Raw genomic sequence first — 27,457 nt, forward strand, 5'->3', positions numbered from 1 at the left:
TGCAGCTGGGGTTTGCTCGCCTGTCCGAGGGGGAGAGGGTACTCCGGAGACGCGAGGGCCGATGCACGTACTGTGGTCTCGGTGGGCATTTTCGGTTGGCATGTCCGAACCGTCCGGGAAACGCTCGCACCTGAGATCCTGTCGGGGGCAGATCTTGGGTGGAGTCTCCTCGTCCCCGGTTTCCCGTGTTGATAAACCACTGATCACTGTTGTCCTCTCCTGGGTCGGGGGCTCGGTGACGACCCAGGCGTTGGTGGACTCTGGTGCTGGTGGTTTTTTCATTGATAGTGAGTTCGCTGCCGCCAATTCCATTCCTCTGCAGGCTCGAGGTTCCCCGCTGGTTCTAGAGGCGATAGACGGCAGACCCCTCCAGCCGTCACACGTGACTCATGAGACCCTTCCAGTGGGGATAGCCATTGGTGCCGTTCACAGAGAGTCAGTCTGCTTCCAGGTTATTTCGTCTCCACACTACTCGGTGGTCTTGGGGTACCCCTGGCTCCAGAAGCATAATCCGACTTTTGACTGGAGATCGGCCGAGATCCTCTCATGGTCACCACAGTGTGGGGCTAGTTGCATCCATGGGCCTGTCAAGTTGCTGTGTACTTCCTCGGACTCTCTGTTGCCTCCTGAATACGAGGAGTACCGGGATGTATTCGATAAGGTGCGCGCAGTTGCCCTACCTCCGCACCGCCCATACGATTGTGCCATAGAGTTACAACCTGGTGCCGTTCCTCCTCGCGGCAGGGTCTATCCACTGTCGGTTGCGGAGAATGAGGCTATGGAGGAGTACGTGATGGAGGCGCTGTCCCGTGGTCACATTCGCAAATCCTCGTCCCCGGCAGGGGCTGGATTTTTCTTTGTGAAAAAGAAGGGCGGTGAGTTGAGGCCTTGCATCGATTACAGGGGCCTTAATCGCATCACGATCAAGAACGCTTACCCGATACCCTTGATTTCCGAGCTGTTCGATCGCCTTAAGGGGGCCACGGTCTTTACCAAACTCGACTTGAGGGCGGCATATATCCTGGTAAGAATCAGCTGTCCTGGGCTGTTTCACGTCTGTTCTGGTGGCCTTCCCTACGCTCCGACATCGCCGCATATGTAGCGGCATGCTCCGTTTGTGCCCAGAGTAAGTCCCCTCGGCACCTTCCGTTGGGCCTGCTGCAACCCATAGCCACCGGGGAGCGCCCATGGTCACACCTGGGGATGGATTTCATTGTGGACCTCCCTGCATCCCGAGGCCATACGGTCATTCTCATGATTGTGGATCGGTTTTCCAAAATGTGCCACTGTGTTCCTCTCAAGAAGTTACCCTCTGCACAAGAATTGGCCACGATTTTTGCCTGGGAGGTCTTCCGGTTGCACGGTTTGCCCAAGGAGATAGTGTCGGATCGGGGGAGTCAGTTTGTGTCCAGGTTCTGGCGCGCCTTTTGCTCCCAGTTGGGGATTCATCTCTCCTTCTCCTCGGCCTACCACCCTCAGTCCAATGGGGCCGCAGAACGATCCAATCAGGCCTTGGAGCAATTCCTTCGTTGCTATGTCTCCGATCACCAGGACAATTGGGTTGACCTCCTGCCTTGGGCTGAGTTTGCCAGGAACACGGCGGTGAACTCTTCCTCTGGGACGTCTCCCTTCATGGCCAATTATGGGTTCCAACCTGCCGTGTTACCGGAGGCATTCTCTCCCCAGGATATTCCGGCTGTGGAGGATCACCTTTCCGTCCTACGCGCCTCTTGGGTACAGATCCAGAAGTCCCTTGAGGTCTCTGCGCAGCGCCAGAAACTCCAGGCTGATCGCAGACGAGCGCCTGCTCCTTCCTACCAGGTCGGAGACCGTGTATGGTTGTCCACTCGCAACCTCAACCTTCGAGTGCCCACTCCCAAGCTGGCTCCTCGCTTTGTTGGTCCCTTCCGAGTGCTTCGCAGGGTAAACCCGGTAGCCTATGCCCTTGCGCTTCCTCCTGGCATGCGGATCTCCAACGTGTTTCATGTCTCCCTGTTGAAGCCACTGGTGTGCAATCGCTTCACTTCCTCGGTTCCTCGGCCTCGTCCGGTCCAAGTGGGCAATCATGAGGAGTATGAGGTGAGCAATATCCTGGACTCACGCCTGGTCCGCGGTCGGGTGCAGTTTTTGGTCCACTGGCGTGGTTACGGTCCAGAGGAGCGTTCCTGGGTTCCCTCCGCAGATGTCCATGCTCCTGCCTTGCTCCGAGCCTTCCACGCACGTTTCCCTCAGAAACCGTTTTTTACACCGCGGAGGAGGGGCCCTTGAGGGGGAGGTACTGTCATGGTCTTACCTCTCTCCTGTCTCCTTCGTTTGACATGTGCTGGCGGCCATCTTGGTTTCTGGGACTCTTGTAGCCTCCCACCCTGCGGCTCCTCCTTCCCACTGGGAGGAGCTGGATGCCTGGCTCATATATTAGGAGGTCTGTGGCTTCAGTTCCTTGCTTGGTCCTCCTGTGTTCACATGCTTCTAAGACTGCTGCTGCTTCTGGTTCCGATCCTGGCTTCGTCTGACTTCCCTGCTGGTTCCTGATCCTGGCTTCGTCCGACTACCCTTCTGGTTCCCGACCTCTGGCTTCGCAAGACTCTGTTTAACCATCCGTTTGGACTTTTGCTTTACAGCTTGATTTTCAATAAAGCCTTCTTATTTTCACTTATCTCTTGTTGTACGTCTGGTTCATGGTTCCGTGACACCCCTATAGAGGAGACAATGTCAGTGTGAAGAGTGAGCGTCCCCTATAGAGGAGACAATGTCAGTGTGAAGAGTGAGTGTCCCCTATAGAGGAGACAATGTCAGGGTGAGTGTCCCCTATAGAGGAGATAATGTCAGTTTGAAGAGTGAGTGTCCCCTATAGAGGAGACAATGTCAGGGTGAGTGTCCCCTATAGAGGAGACAATGTCAGTGTGAAGAGTGAGTGTCCCCTATAGAGGAGACGATGTCAGCGTGCAGGGTGAGTGTCCCCTATAGAGGAGGAGACAATGTCAGCGTGCAGAGTGAGTGTGACCTATAGAGGAGGAGACAATGTCAGCGTGCAGGGTGAGTGTCCCCTATAGAGGAGGAGACAATGTCAGCGTGCAGAGTGCGTGTCCTCTATAGAGGAGGAGACAATGTCAGCGTGCAGGGTGAGTGTCCCCTATAGAGGAGGAGACAATGTCAGCATGCAGAGTGAGTGTCCCCTATAGAGGAGACAATGTCAGTGTGAAGAGTGAGTGTCCCCTATAGAGGAGACAATGTCAGCGTGCAGGGTGAGTGTCCCCTATAGAGGAGGAGACAATGTCAGCGTGCAGAGTGAGTGTCCTCTATAGAGGAGGAGACAATGTCAGTGTGCAGAGTGAGTGTCCCCTATAGAGGAGGAGACAATGTCAGCGTGCAGAGTGAGTGTCCCCTATAGAGGAGGAGACAATGTCAGCGTGAGTGTCCCCTATAGAGGAGACAATGTCAGGGTGAGTGTCCCCTATAGAGGAGACAATGTCAGTGTGAAGAGTGAGTGTCCCCTATAGAGGAGACAATGTCAGGGTGAGTGTCCCCTATAGAGGAGATAATGTCAGTGTGAAGAGTGAGTGTCCCCTATAGAGGAGACAATGTCAGGGTGACTGTCCCCTATAGAGGAGATAATGTCAGTGTGAAGAGTGAGTGTCCCCTATAGAGGAGACAATGTCAGGGTGACTGTCCCCTATAGAGGAGATAATGTCAGTGTGAAGAGTGAGTGTCCCCTATAGAGGAGACAATGTCAGGGTGAGTGTCCCCTATAGAGGAGATAATGTCAGTGTGAAGAGTGAGTGTCCCCTATAGAGGAGACAATGTCAGGGTGAGTGTCCCCTATAGAGGAGATAATGTCAGGGTGAGTGTCCCCTATAGATGAGACAATGTCAGCGTGCAGAGTGAGTGTCCCCTATAGAGGAGACAATGTCAGCGTGCAGAGTGAGTGTCCCCTATAGAGGAGACAATGTCAGAGTGAGTGTCCCCTATAGAGGAGACAATGTCAGGGTGAGTGTCCCCTATAGAGGAGACAATGTCAGGGTGAGTGTCCCCTATAGAGGAGACAATGTCAGTGTGAAGCGTGAGTGTCCCCTATAGAGGAGACAATGTCAGGGTGAGTGTCCCCTATAGAGGAGATAATGTCAGTGTGAAGAGTGAGTGTCCCCTATAGAGGAGACAATGTCAGGGTGACTGTCCCCTATAGAGGAGATAATGTCAGTGTGAAGAGTGAGTGTCCCCTATAGAGGAGACAATGTCAGGGTGAGTGTCCCCTATAGAGGAGATAATGTCAGTGTGAAGAGTGAGTGTCCCCTATAGAGGAGACAATGTCAGGGTGAGTGTCCCCTATAGAGGAGATAATGTCAGGGTGAGTGTCCCCTATAGATGAGACAATGTCAGCGTGCAGAGTGAGTGTCCCCTATAGAGGAGACAATGTCAGCGTGCAGAGTGAGTGTCCCCTATAGAGGAGACAATGTCAGAGTGAGTGTCCCCTATAGAGGAGACAATGTCAGGGTGAGTGTCCCCTATAGAGGAGATAATGTCAGTGTGAAGAGTGAGTGTCCCCTATAGAGGAGACAATGTCAGGGTGAGTGTCCCCTATAGAGGAGACAATGTCAGCGTGCAGAGTGAGTGTCCCCTATAGAGGAGACAATGTCAGGGTGAGTGTCCCCTATAGAGGAGATAATGTCAGTGTGAAGAGTGAGTGTCCCCTATAGAGGAGACAATGTCAGGGTGACTGTCCCCTATAGAGGAGATAATGTCAGTGTGAAGAGTGAGTGTCCCCTATAGAGGAGACAATGTCAGGGTGAGTGTCCCCTATAGAGGAGATAATGTCAGTGTGAAGAGTGAGTGTCCCCTATAGAGGAGACAATGTCAGGGTGAGTGTCCCCTATAGAGGAGATAATGTCAGGGTGAGTGTCCCCTATAGATGAGACAATGTCAGCGTGCAGAGTGAGTGTCCCCTATAGAGGAGACAATGTCAGCGTGCAGAGTGAGTGTCCCCTATAGAGGAGACAATGTCAGAGTGAGTGTCCCCTATAGAGGAGACAATGTCAGGGTGAGTGTCCCCTATAGAGGAGATAATGTCAGTGTGAAGAGTGAGTGTCCCCTATAGAGGAGACAATGTCAGGGTGAGTGTCCCCTATAGAGGAGACAATGTCAGCGTGCAGAGTGAGTGTCCCCTATAGAGGAGACAATGTCAGGGTGAGTGTCCCCTATAGAGGAGATAATGTCAGTGTGAAGAGTGAGTGTCCCCTATAGAGGAGACAATGTCAGGGTGAGTGTCCCCTATAGAGGAGATAATGTCAGTGTGAAGAGTGAGTGTCCCCTATAGAGGAGACAATGTCAGGGTGAGTGTCCCTATAGAGGAGACAATGTCAGCGTGCAGAGTGAGTGTCCCCTATAGAGGAGACAATGTCAGGGTGAGTGTCCCCTATAGAGGAGATAATGTCAGTGTGAAGAGTGAGTGTCCCCTATAGAGGAGGAGACAATGTCAGCGTGCATAGTGTCTCTGTCACTGGAGGTGTGTACACGCCCAGTACAGCCCGCCCCGTGTTTCCTCCTCCCCTCCCCCCCATGTGAGGCCTGTGTATACACACCGGGCATAGTAAATGGCCGTCCTATGAGCCCGGTCCCGGTTCCTGTGTGTATCGCTCGTCCTCTTCCGCTCCCGCCTCTCCCCGCCCGCTGACAGTCATGCGTGATTACGATGAGGCGATCTCTTTCCTTGGAGAGTGGGGTCCCTTCCAGCTCACCATCTTCTTCCTTCTTAGTGCCAGTATCATCCCCAATGGCTTCACCGGGCTCTCCGCCGTGTTCCTGGCAGCCACCCCTGAGCACCGGTGCCGTGTACCGGAAAATGCCAACCTGAGCCTGGCATGGAGGAATGTCAGCATCCCCTGGGAGGAGAAGGATGGGGCTCTGGTACAGAGCAGGTGCTGGAGATACAAGCTGGACACCCTGAGGAACTTCTCTGATGTGGGGCTTCTTCCTGGACTACATATCAATGTCAGTGACTTAGAGAAGGAGAAGTGTCTGGATGGATGGGACTATGACAAGGACATCTATCACTCCACTGTCATCACTGAGGTGAGGGGGGGACAATGGGGGGCAGGTGGACACCTTTCCTCAGCCTGGACTTAGTGTGATCGGATGGCCTTCATAAATCTTGGCAGTCAGCTTGTTCATATTTGTCAGTTTTCACTTTCTTCCAATCACCTCTATCAGGTCTGTTTCCACCATACTCCTTACTTGCACCCCACTTACTAAGAGCCCACTCACACCAAGGTATGTGTTCTTCCCTCATCCACACTCACTTACCTTTTTGGCATACTAATCTCCATATCGGAAATGAAGAGGCTACTAAAGTTCTGAAAATTCTCCTACGACAGAATAAAAATTCCCAAGTGATGTCATGTGTTGTATTTCTGGACAAACACTGTACTGATTACAAGAAAATATTTCATGTTTGTCCCCTCAGATAATATCTGACGGAATGTCATGATCAGCTCTGTAAAGCTATGTACTAACCATCAGATATCACACCATCGTATTTTTCTCTTCCTGTGTACAGGCCTTTACACTTCATTCACATCCTTGTTTTTCTGTTTGATGCGTTTTCCAACCCAATGGTAGACGCATCAAACAGAAAAACAAAGATGTGAATGGGGGTTGGGGGTTTTCCCTTTAAGAACAAGGCTAGGACTCAGGAATTGGAACAGGTACCTCCCCCCAGAGGTCAGAAGCCAGGTTCCCAGAGGTCAAAGGTCACAGGGCGTGGTTGGCCCACACCCACCAAAGTGTACCGCCTACCCCAACTAACCGGGAAATGAACAAGTCGGGGAAAGCACTTTTTTCCAACTTGTTCATTCCAGACTTAGTTGAGGTAGGCGGTACACTTTGGTGGGGGTGGGTCAACCATGCCCCGTGACCTTTGACCTCTGGGAACCTGGCTTCTGATCTTTGACCTCTGGGGGAGGTCCCTGTTCCAAATTCTGAGTCCTAGCCTTGTTCTTAATGGGAAAACCCCCAACCCCAAACTTCAGCCCTAACACTAACCCTAACCCTAGCCCTAGCTGGACGTCTCTTTATCTCTCCTAGATGCCTTTCCTTCTGGCTGTGGAATTTTTAGCAGAAAAAACGCTTGACGCTTGTTAACGCATTTAGTCCCATCAAGCATTTGGATGCTGATTCATTTCATTGGCCAGAAAGGTCATTTATTCTGGCCATTGAAATGAATTAAGGCTCAAGCTCTAGACATGTGTTTAGACGGGTTTACACCAATTAAGGATGAGCTCCGGCGTGTGTGCAGAGCCCGCTAAGAAGTCGGCACTGCGCTGCGCTAATCACAGGCAGTGAGACATTTCCCGATCTCTGCAGGTGCGCATCGGGACAATGTCTCACTGCCTGCGATTAGCGCAGTGCCAACTTCCTGGCAAACTCTGCACGTGGGCTTTGTGAACACACCGGAACTCATCCTTAACCCCTTGCCGCTGAGCGTACGCTCATATGCGGCCTCAGCTTTCGGGGTTAATATCAGGATGGTGCCCAAAGCTGCAGGCATCATCCCGGTACCGTTGTTTTAGAGCAGGCGCTTGGCGATCCAGGCATAACAACCGATGCAGCTAAAAGCCACTCGGTTGTTATACCGGAGGAACGGGAAAGGACACCCCCCCCCCCCTCCCGCCGCCTCTGCCGCTCTTACTGAGCCTCCCATCCCACCGGGAGACCCAATCCACAATGCACCACCTCCGGCCCTAGCCACAGACTGGAACGAAGCCGTAAATGGCTTTGATTCAGTCTCCTGAATGTAAACACGGAAGCGACGTCACAACGTCACTTCCAGTTTATTCGGCAGCCAATGGCACCGGATTAAAAAAAATATATATACAGTATTCAGAATCGCCGTTTTCGTCGTTCTGAATACTTTGAAGTGTAACAGAGAGATTTGGGGTCTTTTAGACCTCTGATCCCTCCATAAAGAGTACCTGTCACCACCTATTACTGTCACAAGGGATGTTTACATTTACAGTAATTTTCTAGCAAGAAATACAAATTTTAACTTGTAAACACCAAATGTCAGAAATAGGCTTAGTCATAAAAGGGTTAATTTCCACAGACAGACTTTTCCCTTGTTCACATTGGAGTGATTTGACATGTCAAATCGCATTCCAAATTGGCGGCAATTGCCGACAACGGCAGCGTCCGAATCTGTGTGACGCCACATTTGCAGCGCTGCACTGATTCCCAAAAGTAGTTTCTGTACTACTTTTGGCGACTTCGGGGTGCACTTTCCATAGACATCTGTGCATCAACCTGCACCGATGTCTCTTAAATCGGCCATGAAGTCAAGACTGACATGCAGGAATGAAATTGTGTGATTTCCTTTCATTCCCGCTGTCAGTGTGGACCTAGGCTAAAAGCCTATGTGTGCATGGTTTATACAGGTGTGTTAAGAGGCAGGGACAAAAATGCCAGACACCCCTAGGAGCAGTTGAAAAATGTCCAGTGTGCATGAGGTCTAAAGCCAGCCATAGTTTGACTCTCTTGCCCGATTCAGCAGGAACTGACCGAGATTCGAACCATGTATGGGCAGGCTTAAAGCGGAATTCCACCCAAATTTGGAACTTCCGCTTATCCCACTCCTCACCCCCTTACATGCCACATTTGGCATGTCATTTTTTTGGGGGGGGAGTGGGGGCTTCAGGAGGAGTGGGACTTCCTGTCCCACTTCCTCCTTCCGGGTAGACGATTAAGCCTAATCGCCTAGGCGATTAAGCTTAATCACCTACAGGAAGGGGTTGCTGTAGGCGATCGCCCAGGACACGTGACAGGTCCTCGGCGATCGCCTGTCCAATCAGATGGCGCCGGGCCGCGCCGCTCGCGCATGCGCAGTGGGTGCCCGGCTGTGAAGCCGAAAGCTGTCACGGCCGGGTGCCCACACTGAGCATGAAGACGCCGGCGAGGGGGGGCGAGGAGCGGAGCCCCGTTCGGCGCGTCGCTGGAGCCGTGGAGCAGGTAAGTGTCGGTTTATTAAAAGCCATCACCTACGCTTTTTGTAGCTGCTGACTTTTAATAAACTTACAAAATGGGTGGAAAACCCCTTTAATGTACCCCTTTGATCAACTTGGGTACAACCAGGCTGCTGGATTTTACATGCGATTATTGCCAGCGGCTGTTATAGCCACTAGCAATAATCAGTTTGCTCTCCCGGTAGGAACGCCTGCCCCCCCCCCCCACCAGAACACAATGGCTTCTACTGTCAGCACTGTCTGTGTTGATGGTACAAGCCACACGTAACCCACGTCAAGCAATCATAATACATATAACACGTGTATCATAACACACATGAAGGCATCATAATTCCTACAACACACATGAAGACTTCATAATACATATAACACGTGTATCATAACACGCATGAAATCATCATAATACATAACATGTGCATCATAACGCACATCAAGCACATAATAAACAATGTAATACATGTGGGAAAGATTGTTTTAAAATTTTCCGACAACAAATGTGTGATGTCAGATTATCCAATCGTGTGTACACATGTCCGTTGGAAAAAAAAATCCAAAGTACAAACACGCATGCTCCGAACCATTGCTAACCATAAGGCCCCTTTCACACTGATGAGTTTTTCAGGCTGTACTTCGCTAAAAAATAGCGCCTTAATACCGCCTGAAAAACTCCTGCCCAGCCTTCTCAATGTGAAAGCCGGGGGGCTTTCACACTGAGGCAACAATGGGAAACCGCGCATTGCAGGCGGTATTAACCCTTTTTCGGCTGCTATCGGGGGTTAAAACCACACCGCTAGCGGCCGAATCCCGCGGCAATTCCGACGGTATAGCGCCGATATTTTTAGCGGCGCTATACCGCCACTGCACCTCCCGCCCCAGTGTGAAAGGGGCCCAAGACAACCTTAGCAGAAGTTGCCCAAAGGGTGGCGTTAAAAGCTGGAAAAAAAAACACATTGTTCCGTGTAGGTTGACCAACAATGTTTTGCCGTTTTGTATACAATACAAGTTTACAGCCAACGCTCTTTGCATAAAATTCCAAAATGGAAATCCGATCGTGTGTACGAGGCTTTAGGCTCTATTTACATTTGTGCAACTTGTAATGCTACTTTGGACACTAAAGTTGCATGAAAAGTCACACCCAATGTCTTTCAATGACATGGTCAAATATGTGCAACTTACAAAAAGGTTCCTGCACTACTTTGGTCCGACTTTCATGCCATAGACTGCAATGTAAATCCTGAAAAGTCACATAAAAGTCGAAACAGTTGTCCATTATCATTGGTCAGATCCAAAGTTGCACCCATAGAAAGTTGCGTCAGGCTCCCTTCACACTTTTACGACTCCAGCTTTAACACTACTTTGGAATGGAACGACTTGGCTGTGACTTGTTGTCCCCCTGCAAAGTCTGACCCACTGTTGCATGTAAAACATTCAGGTATGACTTTCATGCAACTTTAAAAGGGTTAACATTGAAGTCTATGTTTCTCAATTTGCATGAAAGTCGGCCCAAAGTAGTGCATGAACTAATTTGAAGTTGTTCTTCTTTAAGTCACACATATATGAATGGTTATCATTGGAAAACATGGGGTACAACTAGTCATGCGACTTTGATGTCAAAAGTCGCATTCCAAGTCGAACACGTGTGAATGGGGTGTGAATGAGGTGTAAGAGATGCACTCAAGTCGTGCGACTTTGCAGTCATACAAGTGTAAAAGGAGGAATTGACCACTTCCATACCGTGCTTATTCTGGCACTGCTCTCCTTCATGTAGAAATCATAATTTTTTTTGTTAGAAATTACTCAGAACCCCAAACATTTTATTTATATATCTATATCTATATCTATATAGGGCTGCAACTAACAATAATTTTCATAATCGATTAGTTGGCCGATTATTGTTTCGATTTATCTGATAATGGCCTTAAAAAAAAAAAAATAATAATAATTATTTTTACATTTTTTTGGGGCCAATTTGTTGTTGGGCAGATTACAAAACACAAATTGTCGCAAAAACACATTACATGCTTTTCTGCAGCTTCTCCATTGAAGTATATTGAATAAAAAAAAAAAAAATAGCACCGTTTTGGGTACAAAAGTCCTTGCCCTTTCCAAATACGCAGCAGCTGAAAAAAATGATGGATGTGAACGTGTCCCATAGGAAAACATGTAAATGAACTGTAGTGTGTTTCTGCAAAAAGCGCCAAAAAACAGAGGTGTGAACCCGGCCTGAGATGTTTAGTAACATAATGGGGTTAAAAAAACAAAAATAAGTACAAAAAGAGCAAATAATCGCTTATTTTTTCAGGTTACCAGTTTAGAGTTACAGAGGGGGTCTAGTGCTAGAATTATTTCTCTCGCTCTAACGCATGCGGCGATACTTCACATGTGTGGTTTGAACGGCGTTTACATATGTGGGCGGGCTTATGTGTGCGTTCACTTCTGAGCGCGAGCTACCGGGGACAGGGGCGTTTTTTTTTTTTTTTTTTACATTTTTATTATTTTTTTGATCACTTTTATTCCTATTACAAGGAATGTAAACACCCCTTGTAATAGGAATAGTGTGCGACAGGTTCTCTTTACGTTGAGAGGCGGGGACAATAAGACCCCACATCTCTCTTCCAGGCCGGAAAGCATGAGATCATGAAAAAAAAATTCACTGATCTCATGCTTTCAGCCGCGATTGCAGTTTTGTTTACCCGGGTGTGACGTCATACCGTAGAGAGACCGGAAATCTCTACCCTCCCCATCCGGCAGCTGCCGATTCGTTCTCAGGGCCTCAGAATTTTTGTGCGTTTTGTTATTCCGATGGCGCCACCATTGATTTTTCAAAATTCGACCGACCAAACCTTCAATTTCACCTCATGTTGCTACAGAAAAGAAGTTTGGTGTCTGGGAATCTTCTTTTCTTTCCGGGAATTCTCTTTTCTTGCATCCATGTGCATTCCTATTCAATTATATTTCTCACACGTTTCTCCCATCATTTATTATAAAATCGTTTTGTTTTTTCAAAAAAATTCCAACATGTCCGATCACTCAAATTAGATTGCCGCACAAAAATCAGCCATTGGTGTGTCCCACTAATGGTGCGAAATTTGAACGGAATTTTTTTGAAAAGATTTTCGAAAGAAAATTTGTTTGGAATTGGAAACATGTATGGCCTGCCCAAGAGGGAAGGTGACTAGGAGGACATCAGACGTGGGGCTCGAAAACAGCCCTGTCTGACTGCAGAAAACCTTTTTTATAGTAGATTGGGAAGTAGAGCGTCTCGCGTTTCCAAGACTTTATCCATTTGTCAAGGTGGTTTAGAAACCTCGCAGTGAGCACTTCCATTATTTGTACATCTCTTATATGACGATAAGGCTATTAATAGTCGGGGGGGTGTTGGTTTCCACCTCAAAGCTATTAGACTTTGAGCTGCGGTCAATACATCTGAGATAACTTTCCTTAGTTGGGAAGACGTGCCACTCGTGGGTTAGTGCAGAAGATGTGTGAGGAGGTCATTTACCTGTCACCAGAAAGGAATCAGAGCCCGTCAAAGACAATAAATCTGTGCCAGGGTTCTTCTGTGTGTTTTTACCTCTCCAGCATCTATCTGGATAGCTGTGGTTTCATTTAAAAGCACTATAATACCAACGCATTTTGTAGGTATTTTCTTTGTATATGTTGTAATGACAACTCTCTCCCTAGGACAGGCATGTCCAAAGTCCAGCCCGCGGGCCAATTGCGGCCCCCGTTACGGTTTAATGTGGCCCCCCATTGCAATTTGGATATATATATTTTTTGTGGCCCCATCTTTAATAAGAAGTCCCGTTTCCTGGGCTGCCATTGGACGACTCCTCTGTCTATCATAGGAGGCGGGACTTTGTATTAAAGAGGCTGCTGTGAAACAGGAGATTCTCCTGCATGTATTCTGTTGGCGCTCGTCCCGCCCCTCGTCCCCTCCGAGGCTGCAGATGGGCATCGATCAGGCTGCACTCATGGCAATGGAGAGGCTGCATTCATGGCAATGGAGAGGCTGCATTCATGGCAATGGAGAGGCTGCATTCATGGCAATGGAGAGGCTGCATTCATGGCAATGGAGAGGCTGCATTCATGGCAATGGAGAGGCTGCATTCATGGCAATGGAGAGGCTGCATTCATGGCAATGGAGAGGCTGCATTCAAGGCAATGGAGAGGCTGCAGATGGGCACTGATTAGGCTGCATTAGTGGGCACTGGCCCTTTATTTTGCTTCACAGTTCTTTTATTCAAAATGTAAATTTTTATTCCCTGAAACTTCCCTCCTAAAGTGAAGGTGCGTGTTATACGCTGATACATGCGGTGTATCCAAATAGCACACCCAAGCTCATCCTTAGTCCTGAGTGGTGCTCAGGGATTCGTTGGGGCCACAAGATATATATATATATATATATATATATATATATATATATATATATATATATATATATATATATATATATATATATATATATATATATATATATATATATATATATATATATAATCTATATCTCCAAATAACACGCCTGACCTCATCTCTTTACCACACACAGCCACAAAGGCAAGAAAATTCTTGTTGGGCTGTGTATTAGTGCTCGGATGACCGACTTTTAATGGTTCAAAGAATGTCAGGCAAAATGTTCGGCCCTCACACATGTTCACTTCATCAAATCTGGCCCTCTTTAAAAATAAGTTTGGACACCCCTGCCCTAGGATATCCTCCCATTTTTTTTTTCCCCCTTAGATTGGAAGTTCTTTATGAAGGTTGGGTAAGGTAGTCGGTGGTTGAAGTAAGACACCACCCATAAATGGGGAAATGACAAATCATTTGCCATGTATTTGTAGTAGGAATATGGGCTGCTAAGGTTTCTATGGATATGGCAAAGAGTAAATACATCTTTGTCTTATACTGTCTAGTATCGGAAATGTATTTGATACGTAATGAGGAAGTTAGGAACGAAGGCCAAAGGGTTCGGGTAAGGTAATTGTATGGCATAAAAGGTCAATGGATTCCTGTTGCTCTGTTGGTCAATAGCAACAAAATGGCTAACTGAAGCAATCAAACACCTTATTGGCATACAGATCTTTAAAGCACCCATATCTTTAATCACCACTATTGGATTATACATCTTCTAACCCTTATATTTATGAGGCAATATTTTTAAGCCCCTTACTACAATGCTTATAAGTATTGAATGAGCTTGCTCATTACATGGGGACACTTTTTATATCTCCAGATGTTCCTAATTGGATTCCTGTGCTTGATTCACCCCCCCCCCCCCCCCCCCCCCCCCAGCACAGAGCTCCAACTGACTTGGGAAATGTTCGTTTGGAGCAGTGTCAGCCTAGGTTCACACTGCTGCGAATTAAAAATCGCGGTAAAATGCGCGATTTTACCGCGATTTCACGGCCGCGATTTTGCCGCGATTTCGGCCGCAATTTAATGTAAATCGCGGCCCGAAATCGCAAAAAATAGTACAGGAACTACTTTTTGAAATCGCAGATGCGGCGTCGCACTGATTAGGACAGTGCCATTGCCGACAATTGCCGCCGATTTGAGATGCGATTTGACATGTCAAATCGCATCTCAAATCGTTCCAAATCGTACCCAGTGTGAACCAGGGCTGAAAGTGTGAAAAGGCTGTGGTGATTACTGAGGCAGTGAAACTGATCAAATCACCTGTGCAAAATAATGGAAATCCTGAAAACCTGACCTGTTGGGGGGGCCTGAGGACTGGAATTGAGAAACACTGGTTTGGAGCATTTTAGAGGCAAGTGGCTGAATAAAGGGTTGAAAGCGCCTTTGGCGGCGCTGCCCATTGATTTTAATGGGCAGGGGTGCTTTAGGAGCGATTTATATACCGCTCTTAGAGCGCCCCAAAGATGCTGCCTGCAGGACTTTTTTTAACGTCCTGCCAGCGCAGCGCCCCAATGTGAAAACACTCAGGCTTTCGCACTGGGACTGCAGATGAGGCATTTTTCAAGCGTTATTTTTAGCTCTAAAGCGCCTGAAAAATGCCTCCAGTGTGAAATGGGTCTTGGAGCCTAAGAAATACTCTCTAGTGCTAGTTCACACCAGACGCAGTTCCGTGTGCTTTATTTCTGCACTAAAAATGCATGCACAATGTTTTCCGTGTATTCCAATGGCTTTAGTTCACACCAGTGCAGTCAGTTTCCGGTGCAGAAAGTGGCCGGAACTTAGGCCCCTTTCACATGTCCGTTCCGCCTGTCCGTTCATTACAAGTCCGTTAACGGACTTGTAATGAATCCCTATGGGAACGCGTCCGTTAGCGGATGGAGCATCCGCTAGCGTCCGCGTCCGTAGGGATCCGGTTTTCGGACGGAAGAAAACCCTATTTTTCTTCCGTCCGGCGGAACGGAACTGATGCAGACGGACAGACGGTCCGTCTGCATCCGGTTCCCCATAGGGCAGAGCGGAGCTGAGATAGGGCGGTCCCTGCACTGTGTGCGGGGACCGCCCTATCCGCCGACAGCTCAGCGGGGATTCCCGCTGAGCCGACGGAGCGGACAGGACAAACTAAAAGGACGTCTGAAAGGACCCTGACTGTATTGGTGCAAAAAAAAAAAAAAAAACGGAACTGCATCTGGTGTGAACTGGCCCTAAAACATTTATCCAAGAGCATTATTTTATCTGTAGAGCTGCCACTTCTTTTTTGTCACCCGGAAGGATGGACTTTTGGTGGTGCAGGTGTCCTATGTGAGAGGTGAACGCCTTCAATATTTGAATTCTTGATTCCCGGAAGGACTGATTTGGCTCTCCTTTGTTTTGTGTAGTTTCACCCATTACTTGATCTTCATGGTCATTCAGGCAAGCATATCATTTTATAACTTTTTTTTTTTTTTTTATTCTCTGTGTGTTTGTTCTTTTCAATATGTGTGATCCCCACTGAGCAAGCGGATAGACATGTATGGATCCTCACGGGATCCGTACATGTGAAAGGGGCCTAATACTTATTAATTTTCCTATTTTTCTTTTCTGTATATTTTTTTTAATTCTATATCAGCACCTACTGAATATGTCCTGAGAAAGCAATTAGGTGTGAAATGCGTTGACAAGCAAGCATGGGGGAGTTCATGAACCTGACCTGTTGATTATTTGGTTGTACCTTTTAATGGACCTCTCACCAACCATATGAAACTAGGGCTGAAACAAATAATCGATTATGAAATTACTGCATCGTGTTGTGGCTGCAAAGTCCGCTTTTTTTTTTGAGAGCGTCATTCTCTCAATCCTTTTTCTCCAATTATTGGATGTTGGCATGTTGGTCCTCCCCTTTTATTTTATTTTTTTTATTTAAAATGGGGAAGGGTTATACTTTGTTAGATTTGTATTGCTGCCTGTGTCCTTACTAAGAACATTAACCCCCCCCCCCCCTTTTTTTTTTTTTTTATTGGTGACCATTATCAACAAAGAAAGTGAGAGGAAATCCAAAATTACTCCAGAACAAAAGGAGAGGGGAAATTGCTCACTGGACACAACTATCTAAAGAATTTCCCCCTCATTTTGAAAATGTTCCTCTAACATGCTGTTTCATTTCTATGACAGGAAGTGAAGGACAATTTTGCCAACAGAATGAATAAACAGAATAAAAGAGAGGCTGTAAGGATTTGTGAGAATGTCTGTCTTTTAATTGTCAGGTCCTGGGACTTTGATTTGGTAGATTTTTGATGACTGCAGTAAGTGCTCCATCTCTGCAGAGTGGTTAAAACGATTCTGCCCATTCTCTGGGTTAATTTGAGATGGTTAAAGAGGATGTCCGCTGAAAAAAAAACTATTAAAAGCCAGCAGCTACAGATACTGCAGCTGCTGACTTTTAATATTAGGACACTTGCCTGTCCTGGAGTCCAGCGCCATCCGCAGCAGAGGACGAGCGATCGCTCGTCACTCTGCTGCCCCCCCGCCATCCTCGTGAGGGAACCGGGAAGTGAAGCGCTCCGGCTTCACTGCCTGGTTCCTTACGGCGCATGCGTGAGTTGCGCTACGCCTGCCGATTGACTCCCGCTGTGTTCTGGGAGCCGAGTGTCCCCAGAACACAACGGGGATGGGGGGGGGACGGGAGGTGACGTCATGCCCGCAGTTTACCCGAGACTGTATGGCCGGAAGTGGGTGCAAATACCTATCTTTAGACAGGTATTTGCACCCATCTCCCCCCTGAAAGGTGTCAAATGTGACACCGGAGGGGGGGAGGGTTCCGATCAGCGGGAGTTCTACTTTAGGGTGGAGCTCCGCTTTAATGATATCTAGGTAGTCATTAATATGTGTTTTCTGTGTCTAATCCAGCCTTTTTCAGTCAGTGTGCCTTCATGTTTTTTTCAGAGGTGCCTTGACAAAACCCCAAAGAATGTATACAAGCCAGCGGGTGGATAAAACCTGCCTTTTAGATGAACAAAGCCACAGGTGTTCATGGTGCACCATTACAACCTTCCAGCCTCCGTATCCTAACATCCAATTGCATCATTGGTTGATTTATACAGAGGATATTGGGCACCTGCAAAGCACCCTTGATTGCCCCTCCCTTGCCCCCCCTCTGCGGGCACTGGGGGTCACATTATGAGTTAAGGAGAGAATTGGGAAAAGAGCAACACTGGAATGCTAATCGGTACTAGTGTGTAAAGGTATATTTTCTTTGGAAGAATAAATTGCCTCATTGGGTGGATATTTGTGGATGCTGCTGCATTATGTAAACTATTTATTTTTTTACCTGTTAGAATGGGGTGCCTTGAGACTGTGTATGGAATTTTAAAGGGTGTCTTGACTGAAAAAAGGTGGAGAAACAGAGAAACGCTGGTTTATTGTAGCTTGACTTGATCCTCCAACTGTGCTCTATAAATGGCAATAGTAATCACCAGAAATATCTGCTTGGTCTTGAGGTTTTGGAGGGGTGGGTCATATATTAGTGTACCATTATTGTTTCTTATTGCTGAAGGAAAATCATCTTTGCTTGTAACTTCTGAGCAAGGAGAGTGTCAGCCATAGGCATGCGCAAGGGGTGTGCCAAGTGTGCCTGGGCACACCCTAACCACTACATGTGGTGCAGATTCCCCCTACTGCCTGGGCTACACCCCTTTGCCGTGTTGCCCCCCCACAGCTGGCTTCCGTCCTCTCCTTCCAGATGCTTGTTTGTGAACAAGCAAGCTATCGCTTGTGAAACGCGTCTACCATTGCCTGTATCTGTCTGACCCTTTTGACAATAAAGATGACATCAAGATAATTTGGAGTTCCAGTGTGCGACCAATTTCTTGTTTTATTCTCCTTCCAGATGCTGCCGGGAATGTTTCAGAATGGAAATGGGGGAAGGGGGCAGTAAATATGTAATTTACCTGCCCCTCATCTTCTAAATGAACAAAGTGAACATACTCACTCACTCACTCACTGTGTCCATTCATAGCTGAAGCATAGTAAACTGTGTTCTATGCTTCAGCTTGTGAATGAACAGGAAGCCGCTCAGCGTAGAGCACTTACCATTCGTTCACCGTCCCATGCAGCTGAGGCTGCAGAGATAGGCATGGGTGTTTGGGGTGCACACCCTAATGCAATAGGCTGTGCACACCTATGGTGTCAGCCTTGTGGCCTTTATCATATCCTCTACTTCTTTTGAGTTCTTATGACCAGCATTTTAAGAGTTTAAGGGATGGAAGGCCAGTTTATTTTCTGACTGGTGCAATTCCATTGTGAGAAGAGTGTTGCGCTGAGCTGTATCGCATAACGGTGTGGGGGACTGATCCCACATTTTCTGTAACACACTAGGTAGCGTTTGGGGGGGTTCATGTTTAAGGGAGTATTCGTTCATTTGCCAATGACACGTTATTGCTTTTATTAGGTTCTAAGCATACTTCTAAAGAAAAGGGAGCATGGTCTGACCAAGTGGTGGGGTGCATCTTGGATTTTAAATCTTTCCTAAGGATTGGTAGGTTAAAAAGGGGGGTTGTAAAACCAATTTTTTTTTATAGAAAAATAACAAACCTGTCTATACTTGCCTGTTCTGTGCAATTGTTTTGTACAGAGCAACCCCAATCCTCTTCTTCTGGGGTGCCCCCCCCCCCCCCCCCCCCCTTCGGCGCTCCAGGCCCCTCCTCTTCATCGGGTGCCACTTTCCCTGGGGGCATCCGCGCGGGCTCACTTTCGAGTCCCGCTACTGCGTCCATAGACAAACAGCGGTACTCGGCCCCGCCTGCCACTCGCACATAACTGGATTTGATTGCCAGCAGCCTTGAGGCTTTACAAACACTTTAACCAGGAAGTAATTAATAGGAGTATGGGCTTGATGAGAATAGAAGTGATTTTGTTTATTTGCTGCTGCTAGCATTGTGATTGTGTGATAGTTTTGTGAGGGGGGTCAGATGAAGGTCCACGTTGTATAGCTGCTATTTCCATGGCTGGTACTAGTGCCATCTTGAGGAGTTTCATCAACTCACTGCCAGCTTCAAAAAAAAAGTGTGTCTTGTAGTTCTGTGAGCAGAGATTATTTGTGTAAAATGCTAGTGTTGTAACAGGGTAGGAGCTCAGTTGTACATCATGTGATTCAGAGGCCATAAACCACTGCCTCACCTGCGGTATTGTTGACAACATAATGCATAGAGCATGCCCCTCTGTCCATTGGGGTATGCTATGCCACAAGTGCATTTCTTCTTGCTGTATATGTGCAACGGGGTGTCATTCACTATTACCGCAATACGGTGTGAATTCAACCATAGACAAGTGTTTATTTGTTTCCAGTGGTACTGTTGCCTTCTTTTGGTTACAGTTTAGCAAAATGCAACTTTTATTCCTTCGATTTTTGCAGAAGTCTCATACTATTTGTTTTTTGTTGCAGAATTGGAAGTGGACCTTGGGGCGGGAGGTGCGGTGGCGGCAAATCGTCGTTATTTTTAGCAGCGCTTTACCGTCAGAATTGCGGAGGTATCCGCCTGCTAGCGGTGTGGTTTTACCCCCCGGTAGCAGCTGAAAAAGGGTTAATACCGCCCGCAATGCGCCTCTGCAGGATAGCCGCGGTTTCCCATTGCTTTCAATGGGAAGAAGCGGTGGAGGATCGGTAAACGCACTACTCCTTTACTGCTCCAAAGATGGAGAAGTCCTTTTGGAGCGGTCCTGCTAGCACACCGCTTCAGTGTGAAAGCCCTCTGGCTTTCACACTGGAGAAACAGCAGCCGCTTTTTCAGGTCGGTTTGCAGGCGCTATTTTTAGCGCCATAGTGCCTGCAAACCACCCCAGTGTGAAAGGGTCCTTGAGGAAAGGTTAAGCTGGATACACACTATACAACTTTCTTTAGATTTTTTTCCTTTAGATTTACCAAAACCATATAATATGAGGTCAAACCTTAAGAGCCGGCTCACACAGGGGCGACCTGTCGGGCGGCTGAGTCGCCTGACAAGTCGCGGTCCGCTCTATTCAATGGAACCGTTCTAATAGGAGCGACGCAAGTCGCTCAGACTTAGAAAGAGGTTCCTGTACGACTTTGCGGGCGACTTGGGGCGACTTGCATTGACTTCAATAAAGAAGTTATTTTGCAAGTTGCCTCTCAAGTCGTCTTGAGATCGTCTTGCCGAGTCGCCCCCAAAGTCGTGACGCCTGTGTGTGAACCGACTCTCAGAGTTTCAATTTGTATGCAACCAGGCAGGCCCTTGCACTACATGGTTTTGGTAAATCTGACAAAAATCTGCAGAAAATCTAATGGTTACTCTGTGTGGGGCCTTAATCATTTGGGTTAGGTTAAAAGATCGGGACGTTTAGGGACATTGTCACTCTGATGGACTTCCAGCCCGAAAAACAAAATGTGCTCTATCTCAGTAGCTGTGTGGACCTGCCTTATAAAAATATTTATAAATATATATTTGGCCAGTAGCATTTTATTCATATACTGGCTTTTAACACAGTCTAGCAGCAGCAACCCTGAGCCCCTCATGCACTCCTGACCACCTCTGCAGTTCCCAGTAAAAATCTCTTGCCGTGTAGGTCCCTGCTCTTCCCCTAAATGGTGGGAGCGGCTAAACACAACTAGGGTTCAATCAGCATCTTCCTGGCCTATCCAGTCTCCTTTGTTCCTTTTACTAGAGTTGGTTCCTTTTCAGCTGTTTAATTTGACAGTGCTGCTGGGCAGCTCTTAGGCACAACACTTATAAAAAGTGTTCTTTATTCCCTAAAGTTTTTTGCCACAGGGATATCGGTGCAAAATTTACTCTACCCTGGAAAATGTACACAGAACACTTTTTTACAACCTTTCCTGAACGATTTAACTTGACAGATAGTAACCCACGTTTAAAATGTCAGTTTTTCAGCGTTTTAAAAGCGTTTTCTTAGAGAAAAAAAAAAGAAAAAAATATATATTTTTTTTAAAAAATTTGGGTAAAAAAGAACGCCTGTAAACGAAACGCGAGTTACCGCGTTTAGAAGCTTTTGGTGCATGAAATGCCTCTAAACTCAGCGTTTTTTGCTTTCCAAAAAAAGCCTAGAAACGACCCTGTGTACATGTACTGAAAGGATAACAGAGGAGAGTTCAGGAGCAGTTGAAAGAAATGCCCAACTGCTCCTAAACTCGCCTAAGGCTTCATGCACACTGCTGCTCCTAAACTTGCATGTAGGAGCTTTTGCCGTTTTGTTACCAAAGCCCCTGAACGCAACTCGATAAAAGCCTATGTGTCCATGTACACATAGACCCCTTTCACACTGAGGCGTTTTTCAGGCGCTAAAGGGCTAAAAATAGTGACCTGAAAAATCGCCTTACTTTAGAACTTCAGCATTAATTCATTTCAATGGCTAGAATGAAAATAAAATTCTGACCAAAAAAATAAATATAAAAAAACTCCCAAACAAAAATTGCTGCTAAACTTGCCTAAACTGGTTTGAAAAATGACTACTACTACCTATGGCTGTTAAAGAGGAATGCAGGCTGCTCACATAATCTGTAATAAAAACATCTGTGCCATTCTGAAACTTCCCTCCAACCACTTTGCATATTATATATACTGTGATTCAGTACTTGCCAAATATGTTGCAGAAATCTCCATCCACTAAGTCTGGCTGCAACCATTTTAACTGTGGGCAGCTGAAGCTGCTGCCTGTTTACTTCCTGGATTTACACAGACACCTCCAGCTCTGCAGCTCTCATTGGCCCTCTTATGACTCACCCCCTCCCTTCCTGGCAAACTTTCACGAGAGAGCGAGAGAGTTGTGCGTGATGTCATAAGCCTAGGCTAATGACCAAACAGGAAACAGGAAGTGGGCTGTATAAGGTATTTACTGGCAGAAAAAAAAATGTTTTACTATCTGTGACGGTATTGGTATGATATCCCCGTCAAAGATTCCCTTCTTCCATAAGAACATCACCCAATATTCCACTAGGAGGAATATTCCTGAGATCGCCCATTAAGCCACACATGGGTCACGCTTACTGCTGGAACAAGACAGCTTTAATGGCAGCATTCAGCTAGTTATATATACAGTTTACAAGCTAATCACCAATCAAAGAACAATGAAATCTCCACCCCCTTTTCACACAGTGGGGGCTCTTCATACAGAGGACAGGCAGACATCTCGGTGCCGATTCTTCAAGACACATTTCTTTAGACAATGACATCAGTGACGCTAAATACTAGTTGTACTGAATACATTAACTAGACAGCTCGACCCCGCATATAGAGAGATAATTACCACAATGAAGCAATCAGCATAATTAACATGAGCCACTTATCTAATCACAGTAACCAGTAAACACAGGGCTTTTCCACACAACACACTAAATCAATTACCATTTGAACTAGGGAGCTGGCTGAAGAAGGGTCATTAACATCTCAATCAGCCTGTAACACATGAACCCTTTTTACCTCTAACACACACAATATAACTAAAACAAGCAGGGAGAATTACACTGAAGCATATGCTTCACAATGGCCCCCCTTTTTCTCCCTGCTCCGGCAAACCCGGTTGGACCTTCCCTGGTCCAGTAGGGTTGACGGGTTCAGAGCTTTTAGTCCGATGTTAACTCTGTTTGGCGTGACTGACCTCCCTTGGCAACTGTTTTAGACTCAGGTATGCCACCGGGTCGTCAGATCACACGCCGGTCAGTCCCCAAGTCTTTGTGCAATCTGCAGAGTCACCAGAAGTCAGTGTGAAGACAGCGAATGGGTCTGTGCACCGCCGTCTAGGTGTCCCACTATGGGAGGGGGCAGGTTATGGCTCTGAAGTGACAATCACAGGAGATTCATAAAAAAAGAAAAAGTTATATTTGTTGAAATGCTGTAGCACTGGTGCTCAGAGTCCGGGGGGGGGGGGGGAATCAGTGCCCCATAGGGTCAGCCACCCTCTGCTCCCTCCGCAGCCGCCGGTTCTCCTCTTTGAGCTTCTCCAGCTCCATCTCCAGTTCATGGAGCCTGGGGGGTCACCCCACTGTGACCTCAGGTGGTTGTTCTCCTCCTCCATGCGGCTTATGAACTCCTCCAGCTCTATGTACTCACGGATCAGCTCCTGCTTGCTCATGTCCTGCAGGCTCTCCACGTGGTCCTTCATCATCAGGAACTGGGTGGTGGTGTAAGGGGCCACCGGTGGGCCCTTGGCGAACATCTCGGCCCGCATCTGGGACGCCCGCTGCGACTCCCTCTCCTCCAGTCGCTTCTTCTCCTCCCATGTCAGCTTGTTATACGGCTTCCAGGACCTCTTCTTCTTGGAGGGTGGCCGGCGGTGCCTCTTTCTGCCCAGCTCCCTCCAGGGCCCCTCCGGCTCATGGCTGTCGCCCATGACCAGCTGACAATGGTGTTCCCTGTTGTCCGTAATAACAGATTGTACCGTGAGGACTTCGTAAAGGGTGTCCAATGGTTCTTCTGGACCCAGCTCCTGGGGATCCCAAGCCGAGTCTACACAATGGGCTGCTGCTGGTGGGCGGTACCCAGGTTGAGACCAATTTGACCTGGTGTTGTCATTCATGGGGCAATTCTGCTTGAAGTGACCCAGCTGTTTGCACCGGAAGCAGCGTTGTTCGTTGTCCTCCTGGCGTGGATAGCGAGGGCTAGATGTCACCGGTCTGTTAGGAGGTTGGTATCTAGCGGCTGGTGGGTGTGAGGGCGCGGTTGGTCGTGGAGGTTGTACCCGTGGTGTGACCTGGTTTGTCTTGCGAGTATCCGCATATTCATCCGCCAACTTCGCGGCCTCTGGTAGAGTCATGGGCCTGCGATCTCTCACCCAATCTTTGACATCCGTCTGGATGTGATTGTAAAATTGCTCCAGGAGCATTAGTTGCAAAATGTCCTCTGCGGTGGTGGCCTGGCTGCTGTTAACCCAGTTAGAGGCCGACAGGGATAACTGGCATGCCCATTCCGCGTAAGAGTCTTCTGTGGTTTTGCGTGAGTCCCTGAACTTCTGTCGGTGGGACTCTGGGGTTACTGCATAACGAGCCAGGAGCGCTTCTTTAACCCTGGCGTAGCTATGGATATCCTGATCTGGCATGGTCCGGAAAGCATCAGAAGCTTTGCCTGACAGTTTGCCTGACAATATTGCAGCCCACTCTCTTCTAGCTATTCGGTGCCGGTTACATTGTCTCTCAAAATCTGCCAGGTAGTTATCAATTTCACAGTCCTTTTCATCAAAAGCTTTAAAAGCGCTAAACGGAATCTTCCTTGTGTCTGCTGTGCTGTACTCACTGTTTGGAGAATGTGCGGCTGCTTGTCGGACTGCTGCCAGTTTTAACTGTAGTTCTGCGTCTCTTATTTCTTTAGCCTCCTGTAGCTCCATCACTCTCAGCACCACATCCGCCGTTGGGTTCGGACCGAACCATGCTAGCTTCTCTCTCATTAGCTTGTTGGCCTCCTCCTGAATCACTGGTGTCTCCATCTCTTGTACTGCTGGCGTTGCTGCAATCCCGTCCTCCTGGTCTAGCTCCATTGATTCTGCTATGATGACCCGCTTGGTTTTGTTGCTAGCAATCCTTCCACGAACTTCCAGTAGTTCTTCCAGTGTCTGCTTGGAATCCGGGTGTAAAGGAGAGTAGAAGGGAAAATCCCGCTGCTGCCAACCAATTGTGACGGTATTGGTATGATATCCCCGTCAAAGATTCCCTTCTTCCATAAGAACATCACCCAATATTCCACTAGGATGAATATTCCTGAGATCGCCCATTAAGCCACACATGGGTCACGCTTACTGCTGGAACAAGACAGCTTTAATGGCAGCATTCAGCTAGTTATATATACCGTTTACAAGCTAATCACCAATCAAAGAACAATGAAATCTCCACCCCCTTTTCACACAGTGGGGGCTCTTAATACAGAGGACAGGCAGACATCTCGGTGCCGATTCTTCAAGACACATTTCTTTAGACAATGAGATCAGTGACGCTAATTACTAGTTGTACTAAATACATTAACTAGACAGCTCGACCCCGCATATAGAGAGATAATTACCACAATGAAGCAATCAGCATAATTAACATGAGCCACTTATCTAATCACAGTAACCAGTAAACACAGGGCTTTTCCACACAACACACTAAATCAATTACCATTTGAACTAGGGAGCTGGCTGAAGAAGGGTCATTAACATTTCAATCAGCCTGTAACACATAAACCCTTTTTACCTCTAACACACATAATATAACTAAAACAAGTAGGGAGAATTACACTGAAGCATATGCTTCACACTATCCAAAGTTAAAACAACAAGGGCAGAAGATTTAATAGATGGAAAGTTGAAAAAAATGACAGAAGTTCCGCTTTGAGAAACATTTAACCACTTAAGCCCCGGACCATTATGCAGCTTAAAGACCAGGCCACTTTTTGCGATTCGGCACTGCGTCACTTTAACTGACAATTGCGTGTGCGACGTGGCTCCCAAACAAAATTGGCGTCCTTTTTTTTTTTTTTTTTCCCACAAATAGAGCTTGGTGGTATTTGATCACCTCTGCGGTTTTTATTTTTTGCACTATTAAACAAAAGTGACAATTTTGAAAAAAATTCAATATTTTTTACTTTTTGCTATAATAATGATCCTTAAAAATATATAAAATGTTTTATTTTTTCCTCAGTTTAGGTCGATACGTATTCTTCTACATATTCTTTGTAAAAAAAAATCACAATAAGCATTTATTGATTGGTTTGCGCAAAATTGATAGCGTCTACCTAATCGGGGATAGTTTTATTGCATTTTTATTGATAATTGTTTTTTTCTAGTAATAACGGCGACCAGCTTTTATTTTTTATATATATCGTGACTGCGACATTATGGCGGACACATCTGACATTTTGAACGGTGCTAAAAAATGCACTGGTTACTGTAAATATGACACTGGCAGTGAAGGGGTTAACCAGGAGGGGGCACTAAGGGGTTAAGTGTGCCCTAAGGGAGTAATTCTTACTGTTAGGGGGCGTGGCTGGGCGTGTGATGTCACTGATAGTCTGTTCCATGTCATAGGAAACGACGATCAGTGACAGGCTCACTAGGAAGTATGGGAAGAGATTTGTTTACACTTACCTCTTCCCGTTCTTCCTCTCTGTGTCCCGATCGCAGGGATGGTCATGGAGAAGAGGACCCACTGCTGGGATCTTAAAGGGGACGTACATGTACGCCCTTGTGCCCAGCCGTGCCATTTTGTCAACGTATATCGTCGTGCGGCGGTCCTTAACCACTTAAGGACCGCCTCCTGCACATATACGTCGGCAGAATGGCACGGCTGGGCACAAGCAAGTACAGGTACGTCCTCTTTAAGTGCCCAGCCGTGGGTCACAGGTGCGTGCCCGCGACACGGTCTGAAGCTCCGTGACCGTGGGACCTGCGGACCCGATCGCCGCTGGAGTCCCGCGATCGGTCCCCAGAGCTGAAGATTGGGGAGAGCTGTGTGAGAGCTTCCCCATTCTTCACTGTGGCGCCGTCATCGATCGTGTGTTCCCTAATATAGGGAACCACAATCAATGACGCCACACCCCCTACAGTTAGAAACACAGATGAGGTCACACTTAACTCGGTCCGAAGCTCTGTGACCGTGGGACCCGATCGCCGCTGGAGTCCCGCGACCGGTCCCCAGAGCTGAAGATTGGGGAGAGCTGTGTGAGAGCTTCCCCATTCTTCACTGTGGCGCCGTCATCGATCGTGTGTTCCTTAATATAGGGAACCACAATCAATGACGTCACACCTACAGCCACACCCCCCTACAGTTAGAAATAGATGAGGTCACACTTAACCCTTTCAGCGTCCCCTCGTGGTTAACTCCCAAACTGCAATTGTCATTTTCACAGTAAACAATGCATTTTTAATGCATTTTTTGCTGTGAAAATGACAATGGTCTCAAATGTGTCAAAATTGTTCGAAGTGTCCGCCATAATGTCGCATTAACGAAAAAAATCGCTGATCGCCGCCATTAGTAGTAAAAAAAAAAATATTAATAAAAATGCAATAAAACCAACCCCTAATTTGGTTTGTGCAAAATTTATAGCGTTTACAAATCGATAAAT

At 47.2% G+C, this 27,457-nt stretch overlaps 1 protein-coding gene across 1 annotated transcript in view; it reads left to right on the forward strand.

Moving 5' to 3' along the window:
* The first annotated feature begins 5,531 nt into the window (after window positions 1–5,531).
* The window catches only part of LOC120932331 (solute carrier family 22 member 5-like), a 100,353-nt gene continuing 78,427 nt past the window's right edge, over window positions 5,532–27,457 (forward strand). Inside the window, exon 1 of the mRNA XM_040344645.1 lies at window positions 5,532–6,066. Within this exon, the coding sequence (XP_040200579.1) occupies window positions 5,674–6,066 (393 nt within the window). The 5' untranslated portion in view covers window positions 5,532–5,673. The remainder of the gene's footprint in view (window positions 6,067–27,457) is intronic.

Source organism: Rana temporaria, chromosome 3 (genome assembly GCF_905171775.1).
Source record: "Rana temporaria chromosome 3, aRanTem1.1, whole genome shotgun sequence".
Taxonomy (NCBI): Eukaryota; Metazoa; Chordata; class Amphibia; order Anura; family Ranidae; genus Rana; species Rana temporaria.